Raw genomic sequence first — 16,184 nt, forward strand, 5'->3', positions numbered from 1 at the left:
GTCACACTTCAGATAGAACTCACTGTGATGCTACAGAATTGGAAATTAAATCCATTTTTACAGTTGTCCTGGTTTGGCAGTATCAGGATGAATATTACATCCCATTGCACCCAGTCTGCCTACACTGCTGTTGTAGAACTGAAGCAAAAGCAAACTGAAGGCAGTCTAACAACAAACAAACAAATCATGTAAGTACTGTATTAGCCATTTCTAAAGCAAGTGTAAATTTTGAAGGAAATAATTGGGTCTATGATGTTAAATATCATTGCCCTTATTTGCCATACCATACTTTCCCTCTTTTCTTCAGCATTTATCAACATGAAAATCCAAGCCAGAGCAACCACTTACTGCGTCTCAAATGGAATTGTGTCAAGCTTAGCACATTAAGAGAGTACTAGAAGTCTGTTGCTTCTATATATAAACTGGCTATCTGGTGCAGAGTATGTCTGAATAATATGGTCTGCTTGACACTGAATGCAAGTTCTCTTGGGTTGGGAAAGAAGTCTTCCTTTGGACTTACTTCCCTATGACCAAAGCACATGATGTTCAAGGAACAAGAACACATGTAGAACAGAAGTAAAAATGTGATCCCATCTTTGGAAACACTCCTCACATCTACCACTTACACTTGATTATTTAATCTCTTAAGGTAGGTAAAAGCCTTTCATAAAACATGTCACTCAAAGCAGTAGAAATAAACATTTGAGCACATAAGCACACAAAACACTTCAGGAGTTACAGTTATTCTATACAGAGGGTTACCTGCATACAATCTTGGGCTGCAGCATCAGGCCTTGTCAGCTGCTTCTTTGCTCTGCACTGGGCATTGGACCTTTCCCTCAGGTGGCCTTCGCTTCCTCCCCTTCTATTTTCTCACACCTCTTCCTTTTAAAAACATATTTGAAGATGTATCCAAGAAATCTCAATGTATTTACTAACAGAAGACTGTAGGGTTTATCCTACACAGAAATAAATCTACCTAAAGTTTCCACCCACCACCATCTAGGTGTAACAGTTACCCAAGATACAGTTTATAAAAGTCTGTAGGCCTTCCCAAAATGACACTTGGATTTGTAAGGCTGCTAGGCAGAATGTCTTACGGTGTAAGTTCCTGGAACGTCCTCAAGTTTAATGTCAAAAGCTCAAGTGAAAGGAATTTTTTATTCTGACAAAGGCTGCAGGAAGGATTTTTAACGTGTCTAGTTTCCAGAATGCCTGTTCTCTGCTTTAGCACATCTCTCTCCAGCATTAGATAGCACTGACCATTTTACTCCTCATCTCAAATGCTACATAGCACGTTCTTTTAAAGAAAACACTTGACAGTGTTCACATCAGCTTTACTTTACCAGACTGCATAATCAAACTCAGTTTTACGAATACCTCACTAACAGTTGATATCAGCACTACTTATACTGTTAGGGAGTTAAAATAATTACTCTATTTTCTGTCCTAAGCACTCTTGACAACACTTTTGATCCTCAAGCCTATAGATCATTGACAGCAAGAGGAAAATCAGTGTGTTGTGAAGCTTGATGTAATCTGTCACAGTAAGAAGGATGTGCAGAGCCTGCCTCCAAAACACAATAATTTGTTTAAAATGGGATAATACTACAGAAGCCACTAAAAAATGTAAGCACAACACTGTTTGAGCACCCTTCCAAATAAGTAAGTCCAAAACAAATTTTTAGTAATGAAAAAGTTTTAATGTGCACTCAGTGGGACTTTTCTTTCCCAGCCATGTATTTGAAAATAGCTGTTCTGATTCCTCCTTATTTAAGAATCCTTTTTTCCTGGAAAGAGCTTACCAAGAATTCAGAATATTTAAAAAACAATTTGCTATTTACTGTTAAGTGCTTTAATAAGTGGGAGTTCAGAACACAAACATTCGAGTACCAAGTCAGAACAGAGGGCTCAATCTTTGTTTACATAGCACTTTCAGTAAGAAATACCTACAACTACATATATCTAACACACAAAATTATTTCCTCACAAATTATAGGTATACTATTTTCTGTCACAAAAAGTCAGGGAGATCAGGCTTCTTCAAATAATATTTAATAATAATTTAAAAAAATCCTTAAAGCTACATTCCTACCTGGCTTCAAGGAAATGAAAGACAAAACAGGTTTTCACATGTAACATTAAGATTCAAAACTGGAGATGACCTTTAATGCCCCTTTCCATGGGCAGAATGTTCTCATTCACAAGGAGATTTAATTAAATTAGCTCTTTAGATTAGAGTTAATAAAGCAATCTCATAATAGACCAATAGATCATATTGTGTTTACAACATGATGTTTTGTGAGACTACAGTGTAACAGTTAAAAGTTGCAAGGCAGTTTTTCCATTACCTCTTCAATTACACTGACTTTATATCAAATTTTTAAAAAAAGGACCTAGAGGCATCATAAGTACTGCAGAAGATCAGAAACCTAATACATAAATTGCGTGAAGGACCCTACAAGAAACATCACCAGAAGAGACTGACAATTTTTCACAGTTCTCCTCCAGTATATACTAAATCAGCATTTTTATTTTATAAATAAGATATTTACATTTTCATGCCCCCCCACTACTTTATACTTCTGTTAAGCACTGGACCATTTGTTTGTAAAAAGCATTTGGGGATAGCTAGCTTGGAAATAGTTGCATGCAAGTCTAAGTTGTACCACCTTCCTGCAGAGAAACTGTGCTTCTGATTAACTTGGATATTCTGCTACAACAAGTAACCTGCAGCTCTCCTTCAGACTACCTATATTCTGATGGAAGAGTCAGGACACTCCAAACACAAGCTGGAATTCTTGATTTATAACGTCAACCAAAGAAATGCCAAAATCTGCTTGAGCAAATCTGATTTAAGGAAAAGGGTTGATATCCAGAGAAATTACCTTCAGGTGTGGTGAAATTGCCTTTTCTTGTTCATACAGCTGTATGCTGCAGAGTATGAACGCCAGCTTGTACCAGACCGTGCTTTAGCAGATTTTCTGTCCTTTACGCACAAATATCAAACATTTAGTAACAGCACTCTAACCATGTCTCTTCAGGAGAGGAGCCAAACTCTATATTCAGTTTGCAGACAGAGGACTCAGAGGAAACTTCAGAGAAAATGTTCCAAAAATTCAGACTCAAAGGAATTTTAAGAGACCTGTCAAAAATAAGTTTTTTAAAAAAAACACACACAAAAAAACCACCACACACACACACTAGCCTCCATATCTCACCATTAAAACCAATTCAAGAATTGTTTAGCTATAAGATAGTCTTACCTGGCCAGCAGACAGGAGTTACCCTCTCATGCTTGCTATTGTTCCAGAACCCATTCCCTTGTGGGAAGACAAATTCCCAGAGAGCGACAGGGCATATCAAAACAACTTGCCCCGAGGGAGATGGCGCTGAACAACCCATCAGCTCAGATTAAAGCTAAAAACCAGCATTGTTTAAGCAACGATTGGTCAGCTTTTGTGTGGGGGTGGGATGGGATTACTGTACCCAAGCTGGGTCTGAGCTATAACGGATTATCGGAAGAACCTGAGTCCTAACCCTTAGTAACAAACAAGTTCAGTTTCAAATACGCTACCAGGCTACACACACCTTTGCTTAGATGTATGACAAAAGCGACCTTCATGGCTACTTACTGGAGTTCTTGAAATCAAGGAATGCTGCTAGGATACACCAACAGCATAAAACATAGAGCAGCAGCCCTCCCCTAGTCAGGTCCTTTCTCCACTTTCTCCTTTTTTCCCCCCTACAGTGACTACCCAGCAGATACAAGTACAACTTTATCCTCAGTCTCACAGTCTATTTAACACTCAAACTGTGTCAATCAATTAGTTTAATGCAGGGGTACAGCTGTGTCCAAAAAACCGCAAGTAACAAAGCGGTGAGAGAATTGGGTAAACCAGCAGCAAAACTTCAGCCCTTTAAGAATCCCATTCTACTAGAGGAAATTACAATGAAAACCCAATTCCCTTAAGGTTTACTACCAGCTCCTAAGGTGCCCCAAGCAATCTCAGAACTGTCATACATAAGGTTTTTATACCTGATCACTGTATTCACTGAGCTTGTATCCAAGATATTAAACTTTTTTTTTTTCCATACTGTTTTGATTTTTATGGTGGGAAGACTGAAAGAGCAGACTTGCTATGCCAGCAGCATAGGTAGCAGCCCTAGAGACACAGCTCAAGGTAATGCTGCTCTCTACAAGAAGCTTCCTTCTGTATTAACAGGTTGAGCTCATGCCCAAAAAATTAGGGTAGATTGCAGTAAGAGTATAGCTCACTACAGATCAGTTGATCTTTACTTTCTAATGCTAAATTTGTAGATTGCTTGGTTAGACAACAAGTTACGGGTTACCAGATGCCTTTCTGCTATCCTGAAAATTGTTGTTAAATCTTACAGTATATATTTATTCCATCAGTAATACAAAAGCATTTTGCCAGCAAACACAGAGAACCTTTTTTGCTTACTCTAGTTCACCAAATCGTATTTTTTCTAGGGTAAACTAGAATGTACAAATATTACTAAAAAACACTGTGTAATGCTCTATAATTATAACACTGACATATATATATACACATATATATATACACACCAACTTTATCCCTCGTATCCACACGAGCATACTATTTCCCAGAGCCCCTAGATTCTTCCACAGTTCGTATAAAGGTTAGGTCACATCACTGTTTCAATGTACTCATTTCACATTAGGGAGATTTAAATATCATATTTAATAGACAATGGAATAGCATGACCTTTGGGTATCACAAAAAATGTCCCAAAAGTCCACTTCAGTTTTCAACAGATGTTGATTCAACATATTTCTCAATGTAAATCCTTTTAGAGGTTAGCAACACATTCAGCAAAGCAGGAAAAGCAAGACCAGCACACACATTTCATGCAGGAGAACAGATATTTTAAAGAGACTGTAGGAAGTACACAGTTGCAAAGCAAAGCAATAGGGCTGCTACAGACCATTCAAATTTAAACCGACTTATTTTCTAAAAGCACATAAAGTTATACCTACTCTTTTCCTAGCAACTCAATTGAAAGAACGTCAAGTTTGCAATCAGAGAGAAACAAGAAGCTATTACACAGATGGTGGGGGGGGAACACGACTCAAAAACAAACACCAGTTGGCTGTTATCTTTTCACTGTTCATAGTCAGCACAAGCAAATACAATTTCATGTTTCCATGTGAAGACTGTAGTACATTGGCACCAGTATAAACAGCCATATCTGAAATATCTGAATCTACAGCGATGTGTGTTTTAAAATGAAGGGAAAAAAATGTGAAGCTACAAGAATTAAATATGAGACTGGAGCCCAGGAATTTTTCTGCATGTGAAGCACACCAAGAGCCTTTCATTGCTCTCCTGTCATCCTAGTATGTTAGCTGATAAACGCTCCATAATTAGAAGACCCAAGCGGGGATGCCTGAAATCAACCTGACCTGAGGGAACAAGTTTAAAAACCTGACCCAGCTTTTAGCATGCCAGATACTCCTGTATTCCATTTCTGTCTACTGGAAGAGGCTGGCGAAAGCAGACAGACTCATCTAAATTTGGTATTCAAATGTGGGATTAGAGAAAGGATATTTTGGGATGTAGGAAGTACTCAAAAGACGAAAGCAAAGAAAAAAAAACCCAATATTAAATTTAAATCAGATACTGATGAGGGGAAAGGTCAAAAGATACTTAAGAGCAGAGACTGAGACGGAAGAAATATTATTCCCTTACGATCCCATCTGTGCAGAGCTCTGTGCTAAAGGCATCTGTGGGATTGTGCGAACAGTCTGCAAAGAATTACCAGTGGGACCACTCAAGACAAGAGGCATCATCACTTCATTGCAGGCAATATTAAAACACAAGTCACTGGCCAACCAACTAAACATGCAGATAAACTGCTTTTGTAGAACTCGCTTCCAGTAAGCTTTCCATTCCAGGAAAGCTAAATCAATCTGACACTAGTTGTATCTAAAAACTGCAAGTAATGACATTATGGGAAGAAAAACCTAACTCTGACAATCCATTTTTGAGGAAGCCAGAAGCAGTTGGAGATGCCATCTTGCTTGTTTCTTTGATAAGCAAGAAACCCTTCCGACAGCTAAGGGGAAAGGAAGCTGTTGCTCTGAAATTTAACTATCATTTTTGCATTTCTTCACAGGCCAATGATAGCAAGCACTGTCCTATCTAATTACCAGGTATCAAAAATAGGAACACAGCAGCGGTGATGCACCTGGCAATTTTGGTTTACCAAAGGCTGTGATTTCTTATACAGCGACATATAATACAAAAAGAAAATTGAGTATTTTCTCAAAGAGCACAGGAGCTTAAAGCACTGAAGAACTAAAAGGCATCCATTGTTTTTCCAAGTGTAGTGTCATGATTAAGCTATATCAAGAAAGAAACTCTCATCTTGCACATAAAAGCAGCATGCACGAAGGAGAAAAGAGCCGTGAAAGAGAGCTGTGACGAACCAGCAAGGATCTGGAAGCAATAGGAAATGAAGAGGCTTCCTCATCACATCCGAGACCGGAACACTGCTGGGTTTTGGCACTATCAGGTCACTTTCCCTATTCACTCTTAAATGTGTCAACTCTCAAATGCTGCAGTAGTATTTAGGTGGATAAAACCACAGCACACGCCAAGCTGCTGGCTCACAGGCTACAGGCACGCAGAAGGGCAAAGCAGATGCAATTGAACAAATCTACCTCTTTTCAGATCACACCCAGGATATTTTACTGAAAGTCCATCAAAATTTCAAAATCAAAAGGATATTTTACTGAAAGTCCATCAAAAAGCAATCAACTCTCCAGCTCTCAGAAATTTTTCATGAGCAATTAGCTCAGACACCAATTTTTATTGGCACTGAGTAGTATCTTAAGTCCCTAAATAATTTCAATATATCGTCACTCAAATTTTTAGAGCAGAGTTGTTCCACTTATGTGCAATCATACTCAAAACATCCATCTTTCCTTAACACAGAAAGAGCTTTTTTGTTAAAATTTCCGATTTTTGTGCCTGACTATAAACCCAACATTTTTTCAAAGGATTTGAAGAAAACCACCACCCCTTCAGAATTCCACACCCTAAAGGGGTACACACTGTATCAGAAATTCACTTACAGGAAAACATGACACGCTGAAGGCATGAAGGAACAGAGAACAGGGTTACATGATAGATGTGCAAGTCAACTCCGTCTTGGGGAGACGCTGCTTCCTTTAGCCAGGGAAACACTACTTTCTGCACGGTTTTTGGTTTAGGCATACATCCACATCCCAAAACAAGCAACCCTCAGTTTTGGAAACAGCGTTAGTTAGCTTGTGTCTTCTCTCTCAATGTCCAAAACTTTCAGCTGGTTAGACCATAAAACAGATCCTAGCTCTGCTCATCAGGAAATACTTCCCAGCCTTACCCTTCAAACTACCCTCCACACTTCACAATGTTTAGTTAAGTTTGTTTAAAGGCAGAATTAGAAACCCATCCAAATACACATAGGAAACATCTTTGGTGCCAAGGTCTAACAGCAAGTACGCTAGGTAAGGACAGTTGTTAATCTAGTACAAGCAGTCAGAGTTATGGTACATTCCTGCCAACATGAAAGTATTACTCTGCTTTTTCCCAGCCTCTAAATACATTACTTCTGTAGGCTCTCTGTATTCTCCAAAAATCAGTAGTTTTTAAGAGCCTGACCAGAACTCCATATTTTTATAACAGAAAATTATGTCACATGGTCATTCACCTACCTGAAGTCATTGACACACTGCAAGCACTGCACAGCAACTAGATCAGCTCCTCCTAGGTAATTAAAACCTTCAAATTCCTACCAGTGAAATATTGCCTTATTTAGTATTTATTATGCCACACCAAGCTGTAATTTCAACAGTTAAAGCTTCTACAACCAGGCCTTACATCTTACATTTCTTGGTACCTACCAGCAACACTGGTGGTTCTCCATCGTCAGAATAGCTATGAGTACCTACAAATGAGTTCCAGCACATCAGACTAGTCACTTTAAGAGATTACTGCCTCCAGTTGCTAGTCTCGTTCTCCTGTAAGAGGTTACACTACTCACAGGGCAGAGGATGAAGCAGCATACAGCAGCTCTTCACCAGAGCCAACTTACCTTATGGCATCTTATTTTTAACAGTTTAAAACAAAATTACGGGTAAAGATGCTAGGCTGGAATCTAGCAATCACAGTAGCCTTGAATCACAGTGATCTGCGCCACAACAATTCATCCCAGCTACCCATGGTATGAAAAATGCATTCACCAGGAATTGGCCAACGCTAACTTGCAAGACTAAAGACCAAGCCTACCCATATGGATGCTTTTTAAATACATTTTTCTCTGATGTAATGGTCTCATTTTAATGCACATACCAGTTATTTTTCCAGCTTTAGCTGGGAAAGTTCTACGGCCTACTTTTTGTTCCCTAACTGAAATAAGGTGAAAGAAAGGAGAGTGGCTTGGGAGTAGATGGTTATAGATGTCTTCCCATAAGAAGCCCTTATGGACTTCTCTTATCTTTAATGTGTGATGAAGGCCCAAACATCAGCTTTTTTTTTTTTTTTATGATGTCCAAGGCCGCTATTCATCTCTAGTAGGTTCAAGGTGATGAGCAAGAGCACCAGATAAAACCAGAAGCAGAGAAAGCTCCACAAAATGACCATGCACCTTCCCTTCTCAGAGCATCTCGGTATTAAAACAAACAACAACAAAAAACCCAACCCTAATACAAAAAACCCCACCATAACCCTCTCAAAGCCACCTTATGACTGTCTAAAGGAAAATCTGGTTTACTGAAGCTCCCTTCCCACCACCCCCACTCCAATGGGCAACTTGTCCCCCAAAAAGTATTTCAACACAAGACAACTGCTGATATTTCAGAGCTGCTATTTTAAGGTTTGCCTATGAGTTCTTATGTCTAGCTAGACAGATTCACTGCTCCTAGCAACCTGCTGACTTGAGAGGAGGGACAAATACCTTGTTTCACAAGCCCAAAATGCTATGTGGATTATGCTCCCTGCGACCAAAAGATAAAAAAAAACCCAACCTGGAATAGTGTTGAAAGTGTTGTAAGTACACTTGAGCTCCAACTTTATTCAGCAATGGGCCTGGAAAAACATCCTGCTAGATGAGGTAATGATTAGTATTACATCCTGCAGACAAGCTCAGCATCTGGGCTTGCAAAGAAAAAGGCTGGGCTTCCCATGTTGTTAATCCTAACAGTAGTCTCTTGCTTGACTGAAATAGGAATCACAGTTCCCAAGCAGCTGTTTCCTTAGACAGCAAGAGAACAGCTGAAGGGGACTCAGGCCAGGCGTGGACACGAAAAACAGGCAACTAATTATTTAAAGTTGCAATAGGCACACTGTGAGACAGACTGTGCACTGGGAGACAGGCTACAATCACCCTTTAACTAGAAGAGATGGGTCTTAAGATTTTTGTCTTGATGCTTAAACCAGCCAAAGCTGCTCCTTTACACGTTTCCTTTGGGAAGGATTGTAAGTGAAGCCAAAGACATTTTTTGGCTATATAGACATAAAATATTAGGAAAAAGGAGACCTACAGCCAGGCATGCTTTTTCAGATCATCTGTTCTTTTGGGCCAGTGGGTTAACATTCATAAAGGCAGAAAGTAATGAAATTAAAAAATGAGTCAACTATAAGCAACTGGTGCTACATAAACCAGACTGTTTCTAAGGTTTTCTCTTTGAATATTTTTCTGGCTTACAAAACTCTCCACACATCTCAAATGCCCAATACTGCTCAAAAAAGTTCTACCACTACACTAACAAGGCACACAGATCATACTCTGGCATTACCTAGCAGATCCTTCGGGAATACACTGCTTTAAATGGTCTGGTTTGCATAACAGTTCAATAAAGTTTGCATGGCTTGTGTTCCCATATATAACTACCCATTCTGCTGTGTTAGTTTTGACTTTAACCAAACTGTTTCCATCTCTATGCAGGTCACACAAACGATTGTGTAAACCAGATAATTCTCCCACAAATTATCCCCTCAAATTAAAAACTAGGCCTTTAGATTCCACATACAGTGATCATAGCATCTCTTCACTAGCCCTGAAACACCACTTTAGGCTTCTGATGTTAGGTAGTGCCTTCTTACTGTAACCAGTAAAGCTGCCTGGCTGGTTTCACCAGCATTTTGAGCTATTTCTAATCAGCTATACTTATGCTCCTTCACAAGAGTGTAACATCTCAATTTTTGAATCACTAAGAATGCAAGTTAATGCATAAAGTAAAAACTTCAGTGAAATAATCAAATTTACGGTCCATAAACTGATCATGCCAGCTATTTAAAAAATAATTATGTATGTGTATGTTAGATGAGAGTTCTTGAAACTTTGAAAGTGACATACAGCATAAAAAGAGAGAACAAGAAACCCTCATAACATTACTGTGTAACAGTAAAAATAAAGTATGTTGCTTGAATTACTAACCTCAAATTAGTTACCAGCTAAAGCGTTCTACTCTGTAAAACTGCTGGATGAGAAAGATGGCAGGATTGTTTTTCTGAGCAGTATAACACACATCAGTTTGCAAAACATTAGCAGAACAAGGTGTAAATGACTTCCCTAATAAAAACAAGAAATTTACCTTGACCTTGTTCTTCCTCATTCAAAAAAATAAAACCCAGTAATTAATATTATCTGCCTATAAGAGAAATATCTTATTTACACAGACAGCAGTTCCTCATTGGATTTGCAAAATTCTTTCCGCTCATGTAACACTTAACTATTACTGTAGTTAGCAAAGACCAGAGTGGAATTGGAGAAAAAAATATTCCCCTAGAAGCAACATCTCGAGTTATCACATCAAACCCACCTAATCCAAGCAGGAAAAAAGCAGGAAGCCCATCCTGCTACGGTTCAGCAGCCCAGCACTCTGCCCTCCTGAGAGGACGGACAGATGACTTCACAGTATGCGTACGCAATTACTGCTGGCCGTGCTGGCACCGACCTCGAGGAGTATCAAACTGCTGGATTTTGCAAATACTGCTGGCATGCATTCACAGAGAGGAATAAAATAGCCCAAAAGTTTCCATTGACCTAAACACAGAATAATCTACTGGTATTAACACGAGTCTGAAAACAGAGAAGCCTATCACTGATCAGCTTCACTCTCATCTGTGAGAGCTGACACCCAGAAAAAAATAATCTCAGCAATACAAGCTAGGTGTGCATACAGCAAATCCTGAGAGGCAGTGCTGGATCATTTGTGTCCGTTAGAAACTCAGAACACCATGTTCTTATTTTAACTATATTTACATATTTGCCATCCATTTAATTACCATATAAGTCAGAAATTCGACAGCCAGGTTTAGTGGTATGGTACTACTGCTTCCTGATGGGCAAGGTGATTTACAGTAACTGTACCTTCTACCTCTGCTCTAAACAGGTCTAGACCAGGTGGTAAACTACTTGCAGCTGATCTAGTTCAGAAAGTGCCTCAATCATTAAAACTTACTACTACTGCTTAACATCACTAATACTGCTACTAAAACCCTGTCACTACAATATGCTTCACTTCTACAATTTCCTTCCGCTTGATTAGTTACTTCCTCCTAAGACTGTTCTCACATCCCACAGGGGTAAGGACTGCCTCCGTCACTGCGCAAGGCTCTCTTTCGGTCTACACAAGACTGCACATACACAGCATGACATCCTGGTTGCAAATTAAAAAAAAAAAACACCAATACACTTCTGTGATTTGAAGCATGTTTAAGAGCGCCTTTGCAAGTCTTCATGTGTCCTTATAGAACCATGCAGTATATCAAGAACTGTTGATTTTTCAAGATCGGTTTTCAAGACAATTACAACAACTGGAAAGCATCAAAGCAGCACAACCCCTTTGGCCAAAAACCAAAAGTATAGAAGGTGCATGCATTTCAACTTCTGCCCAGAGATCCCAAGGTGAAAGTACCTCTATGAATAAGTCTGGTTTGAACAGTCTTAGGCTCCCATCTGAATATGACAAAATGACATCCCAGAACCTGCTAATAACTTGCAAGCACCTGCGGCTTCTAGATAACAAAGGAAGACCAAAGGAAAGAGTGAAAAGCTATGTACAAACACAACATTTGTATGTCTCAGCTTTGCCTACACACCTGTGAAGAAGGCTGGAAGAGCCAGAATGCCAGTAACCCTTGTACCCTTCTCAAAATGAAGGCTCTCAGCATCTTTATTAGGAGCAGACAAAAGGCTTACTTTCCATGTTTAAGAGTTCTTAAGATTCATCTGGGATCCCTTGTGTGGAGAACAGACACTTAAACAACTATTTTAAGTGTAAAAAACCCAAGACAGAGTAATGCAAAGAGTTAAAATAATATGGGAAAATGCTGAACCTTGAACTTTGCAGTTCACAACTTCAGCACTCAAGGGAAAAAGATAGAGACATGTTTGTGTTGGGCTTTTTGACCAAATGTAGTTGTCCTTTACAAAATCTCCAGAAGAAAAAAAAAACAAAACAAAAAAATCCTATCACACAAAACAACACAATATTTAAGGCCTCAAACTACTTCACAATACCGTAAAAAGCAGTACATAAGCTGAAGATAAGTGAAAACAGGAGGGAAATGTGCAACAGAGGACAACCTAGGCCCCCTGTTACAGACTCGTGTTTTCCTTAAGCAAATGACAACATTGCCCGAACACAGTTGTGTAATTTAAACCCTCATCCCTAATCAAATCCTAGGATGTTATCATGACTCAAACTCTAATAAGACAGCACAATCACTCTTACTTGCTATCTTATGTCCAGGACATGAGACATTCTTGCCCTCCTACTTCAAACTCCATTCCTAGGAACTTTCCCATCTTCTGTCACAAAAACATGACTTCTGGAAACACACTATCCAAATTGCTCTACACAGAAATTAATCTACTGTATTTATTCCTAAGATTCTACAAACCGCTTCAAAATAGTACACAAGAGCAGTAAAGATTTCCCATGTCAGGGCTGCCATTGATGATACTATCCAAGGTGCACAATGTTACAGCTAACTCAATCTCACAGCCAGCTGTCACCAAAAATAACCTGCACATTAACATTCATCTGATCCTATGGCAACTGTGATTCAGGGAAGGAAACCAAGAGATACTTAAATCTCTTCTAGAGGAGTGATTTATCTTGTAACCCATGAGAGCAACAGTAGGTGGGGAGGAGACACAGGTAACCCATGCTAGGGGAAGGGAATGGCCACCTTGAGCAGCAGCCAGTATCAGATCAGCTTCAACACTGCTAAGAACAACCCAATGGCTGCTTATCCCCGTGCCAGGTCAGGGTTGCCCACCCCCACCATTAGAATACTGTGAGAGGAAGGATGCAGAACAACCTGTGTCAGCTTTTGTAAGCATAAAAACCAAAATCATGTCATCCTATTCACCACTGATCCAATGTAACCATACAAAACAAGAATAAGGAGGTAGAAAGAAAACTGCCATCAGCTGGTTTTAACTGTTTTAAGTCAGATCAAGTACAATGCAGTGAGTGCCTAGTGAGCAGCTAGATTGTGCACTTATGCTTATGTCTAGCATATCTTGCAGTCGTCTGGTTTACATTTTTCGTATATATGTACCCATAAAAAAGCCGAGGGGCCTACTTTCCGGTTCTCAGTCATTACCACCAACCTCCGCAGCAGCAGACAATTACTTTCCCCCCACGGAGGAGTTGGAGCAGGGAGGAATTCCTGCCCGCCCTGGCACTGCACGCCGTTTTCCTCACGGTTGAGCGCTTTAAGGGCTCCGGACTTAAGCGGTGCCTTAGGATGATAAAACAGGCCGACACCGTTGAGATGAAGGCGATTTTTATTTCGCGTTTCATCAGCCTGCCCTTGAATCGCCGTCGTGCCCGCGGGCGCGTGCGCGGGGGCTGAGGGGAGATGGGGGGCGGGGGGGCGGTTCTCCGCTCGCCGCTCACCTCACGGGCAATCTGGTTGAGCGCATCGTCCTCCGCCGTCAGCCGCTCCCGGTTCGGCAGCCGCTTTCTCCCGGCTCCCTGCGTCCCCATAGCGGACCCGCTACACCGCCACTATCCCCGCCAGTCCCGTCCCAGCCGAGCCCTCCCGCCGCCGCCGCCTCTGCCGTTCGCCGGCGTGAAGAGACCAACCGTCACCGCCCCCCCCCCCCACCGCGCGCATGCGCCGCCACTGCCTTCCCCTCCGCCCTGAGGGGCCGGGGCGGTGCCTCACGCCCCTCAGCAACTCCGGTCACCCCTGCGCGGGGAGCGAGTGGGGGAGGGCAGCTTGTCACGGAATCGTAGAATCATTAAGTTTGGAAGAGACCTCTAGGATCATCAAGTCCAACCGTCAACACAGCACCCCCACGCCTCCTAAACCATGCCCTGAAGGGCCACATCTACACGTTTTTTTAATACCTCCAGGGATGGTGACTTCACCACCTCTCTGACCAGCCTGTTCCAATGTCTGACCACTCTTTCAGTAAAGAAATTTTCCCTAATATCCAGTCTAAACCTCCCCTGATGCAGCTTGAGGCCATTTCCTTTCATCCTATCACTAGCAACTTCAGAGAAGAGACCGACCCCCACCTCACTACAACCTCTCCTTTCAAGTAGTTGTAGAGAGCAATAAGGTCTCCCCTCAGCCTCCTCTCCTCCAGGCTAAACACCCCCAGCTCTCTCATCAGACTTGCTCTCCAGACCCTTCACCAGCTTTGTTGCCCTTCTCTGGACATGCCCAATAACTCAGCGTCCTTGTACTGAGGGGCCCAAAACTGAACTCAAGGTGCTGCCTCACCAGTGCCGAGTGCAGGGGCACGATCACTTCTCTACTCCTCCTGGCCACACTTATCCTGACACAAGCCAGGATGCTGTTGGCCTTCTTGGCCACCTGGGCACACTGCTGGCTCATGTTCAGCTGGCTGCTGACCAGCACCCCCAGGTTCTTCTCCACCAGGCAGATTTCCAGCCACTCTTCCACAAACACAGGACCCGGCACTTGGCCTTGTTAAACTTCATGCAACTGACCTCGGCCCATTGATCCAGCCTATCCAGTCACCTCTGAAGAGCCTTCCTACCCACTCCCCTCACACCACTTCCTCTGCAGCAGCCCCCCTCAGCCGTGGGCAGCCCCTCTGGGGGCCCTCTGCCCATGGCATCCATGCCCCTGGACTGCCCAGACGTCTGGTGACCTGCCCTCCCAAGGCCCCTTGTCAGCAAAGCTGAAGAAAATTTCCCTGAAATCAGGGAAATGGCATCAAAACCTTAGTAGCTGTGAACCTGGGGAGATCGTCTGCCCAGATATGGGGGCAGTGGGCCAGAAACCCATCTTCTCATGCCCCAAAACCCTCACCCACCCTCGTAGCCCCATGGGGTCCCTTCAGCCATGAATTTTCCTATTACATATAAGTAGACATGATTAATTCCAGCATCAAACACATCAGTGCTTAATTAATTAACATTGACAAGGAGCAAGTATTCTCTGGGATTCCTGTCACAGCCCTTGTACCTCGATTTTCACAATAATTCATTAAATATGAATTACAAGTCTCGCAAGCTGACACCAAATGCCTTACACAGAGACGCAACAGAAAAATGGCTGCGAACCCCTCTCACCCTTACTGACCAAGGCCAGCAAGCTGCATTTAATCTTTTCAACTTAATTTTACCATCAATTCAAACTTGATAAAGGTAAAAGGCAATGCCTGCCTACTCTGGTCAGCCCAGTGTTTATCTGGCAGTTTTAATGTACAACAACCGAGATTTGGGTTATCCTCAAATTCAAAACTGTGTCAAGCAGTTTAATATATCATCCCTTCCCATGAGGGCATGTATCAGAGAACAAAGCAATCAATGGCTGTTTCAGGAAAAGAGAAAAAACCCTAGTTTTAGCAAAATCCCTTTCCCCAAGAGTGTATAAATGCCCTCCATCAGTCCCAGGCTGGTACTTGTTCTTCAGAAACTATTTAATTCTCACTTGTTGCTTTTTTATACCAGTGACATCAAGGTGCTTATTTATAGCTGGTGCCTGTGTTGAAGTGATTGTCTCTGTGTGATTGCCCTGCCAGCACCCAGCACCACACGTGGAAAGGCTGTGGTCTGAACTTGGCAAGAGATTGCACAAACCTTTGAGGTGCAGCCGTTGACTTCAGGATAGACAAATAACTGAGAGCTCCTAACAAAGCCCTCCCAATCAGCCACC

General features: G+C 41.6%; 1 protein-coding gene across 7 annotated transcripts in view; it reads right to left on the reverse strand.

The window, feature by feature from the left end:
- LRRFIP1 (LRR binding FLII interacting protein 1) overlaps positions 1-14,153 on the reverse strand; it is a 115,270-nt gene extending 101,117 nt beyond the window's left edge. For 2 of the 7 annotated variants that reach the window (XM_075094103.1, XM_075094100.1), the window contains exon 1: positions 13,946-14,153. In XM_075094103.1, coding sequence (XP_074950204.1) covers positions 13,946-14,035 — 90 coding nt within the window. In that variant the 5' untranslated portion in view covers positions 14,036-14,153. The remainder of the gene's footprint in view (positions 1-13,945) is intronic. The other 5 variants (XM_075094098.1, XM_075094096.1, XM_075094107.1 and 2 more) reach the window with 4 other exon arrangements.
- Positions 14,154-16,184: the final 2,031 nt, after the last annotated feature.

Source organism: Phalacrocorax aristotelis, chromosome 5, assembly GCF_949628215.1.
Source record: "Phalacrocorax aristotelis chromosome 5, bGulAri2.1, whole genome shotgun sequence".
Lineage (NCBI taxonomy): Eukaryota > Metazoa > Chordata > Aves > Suliformes > Phalacrocoracidae > Phalacrocorax > Phalacrocorax aristotelis.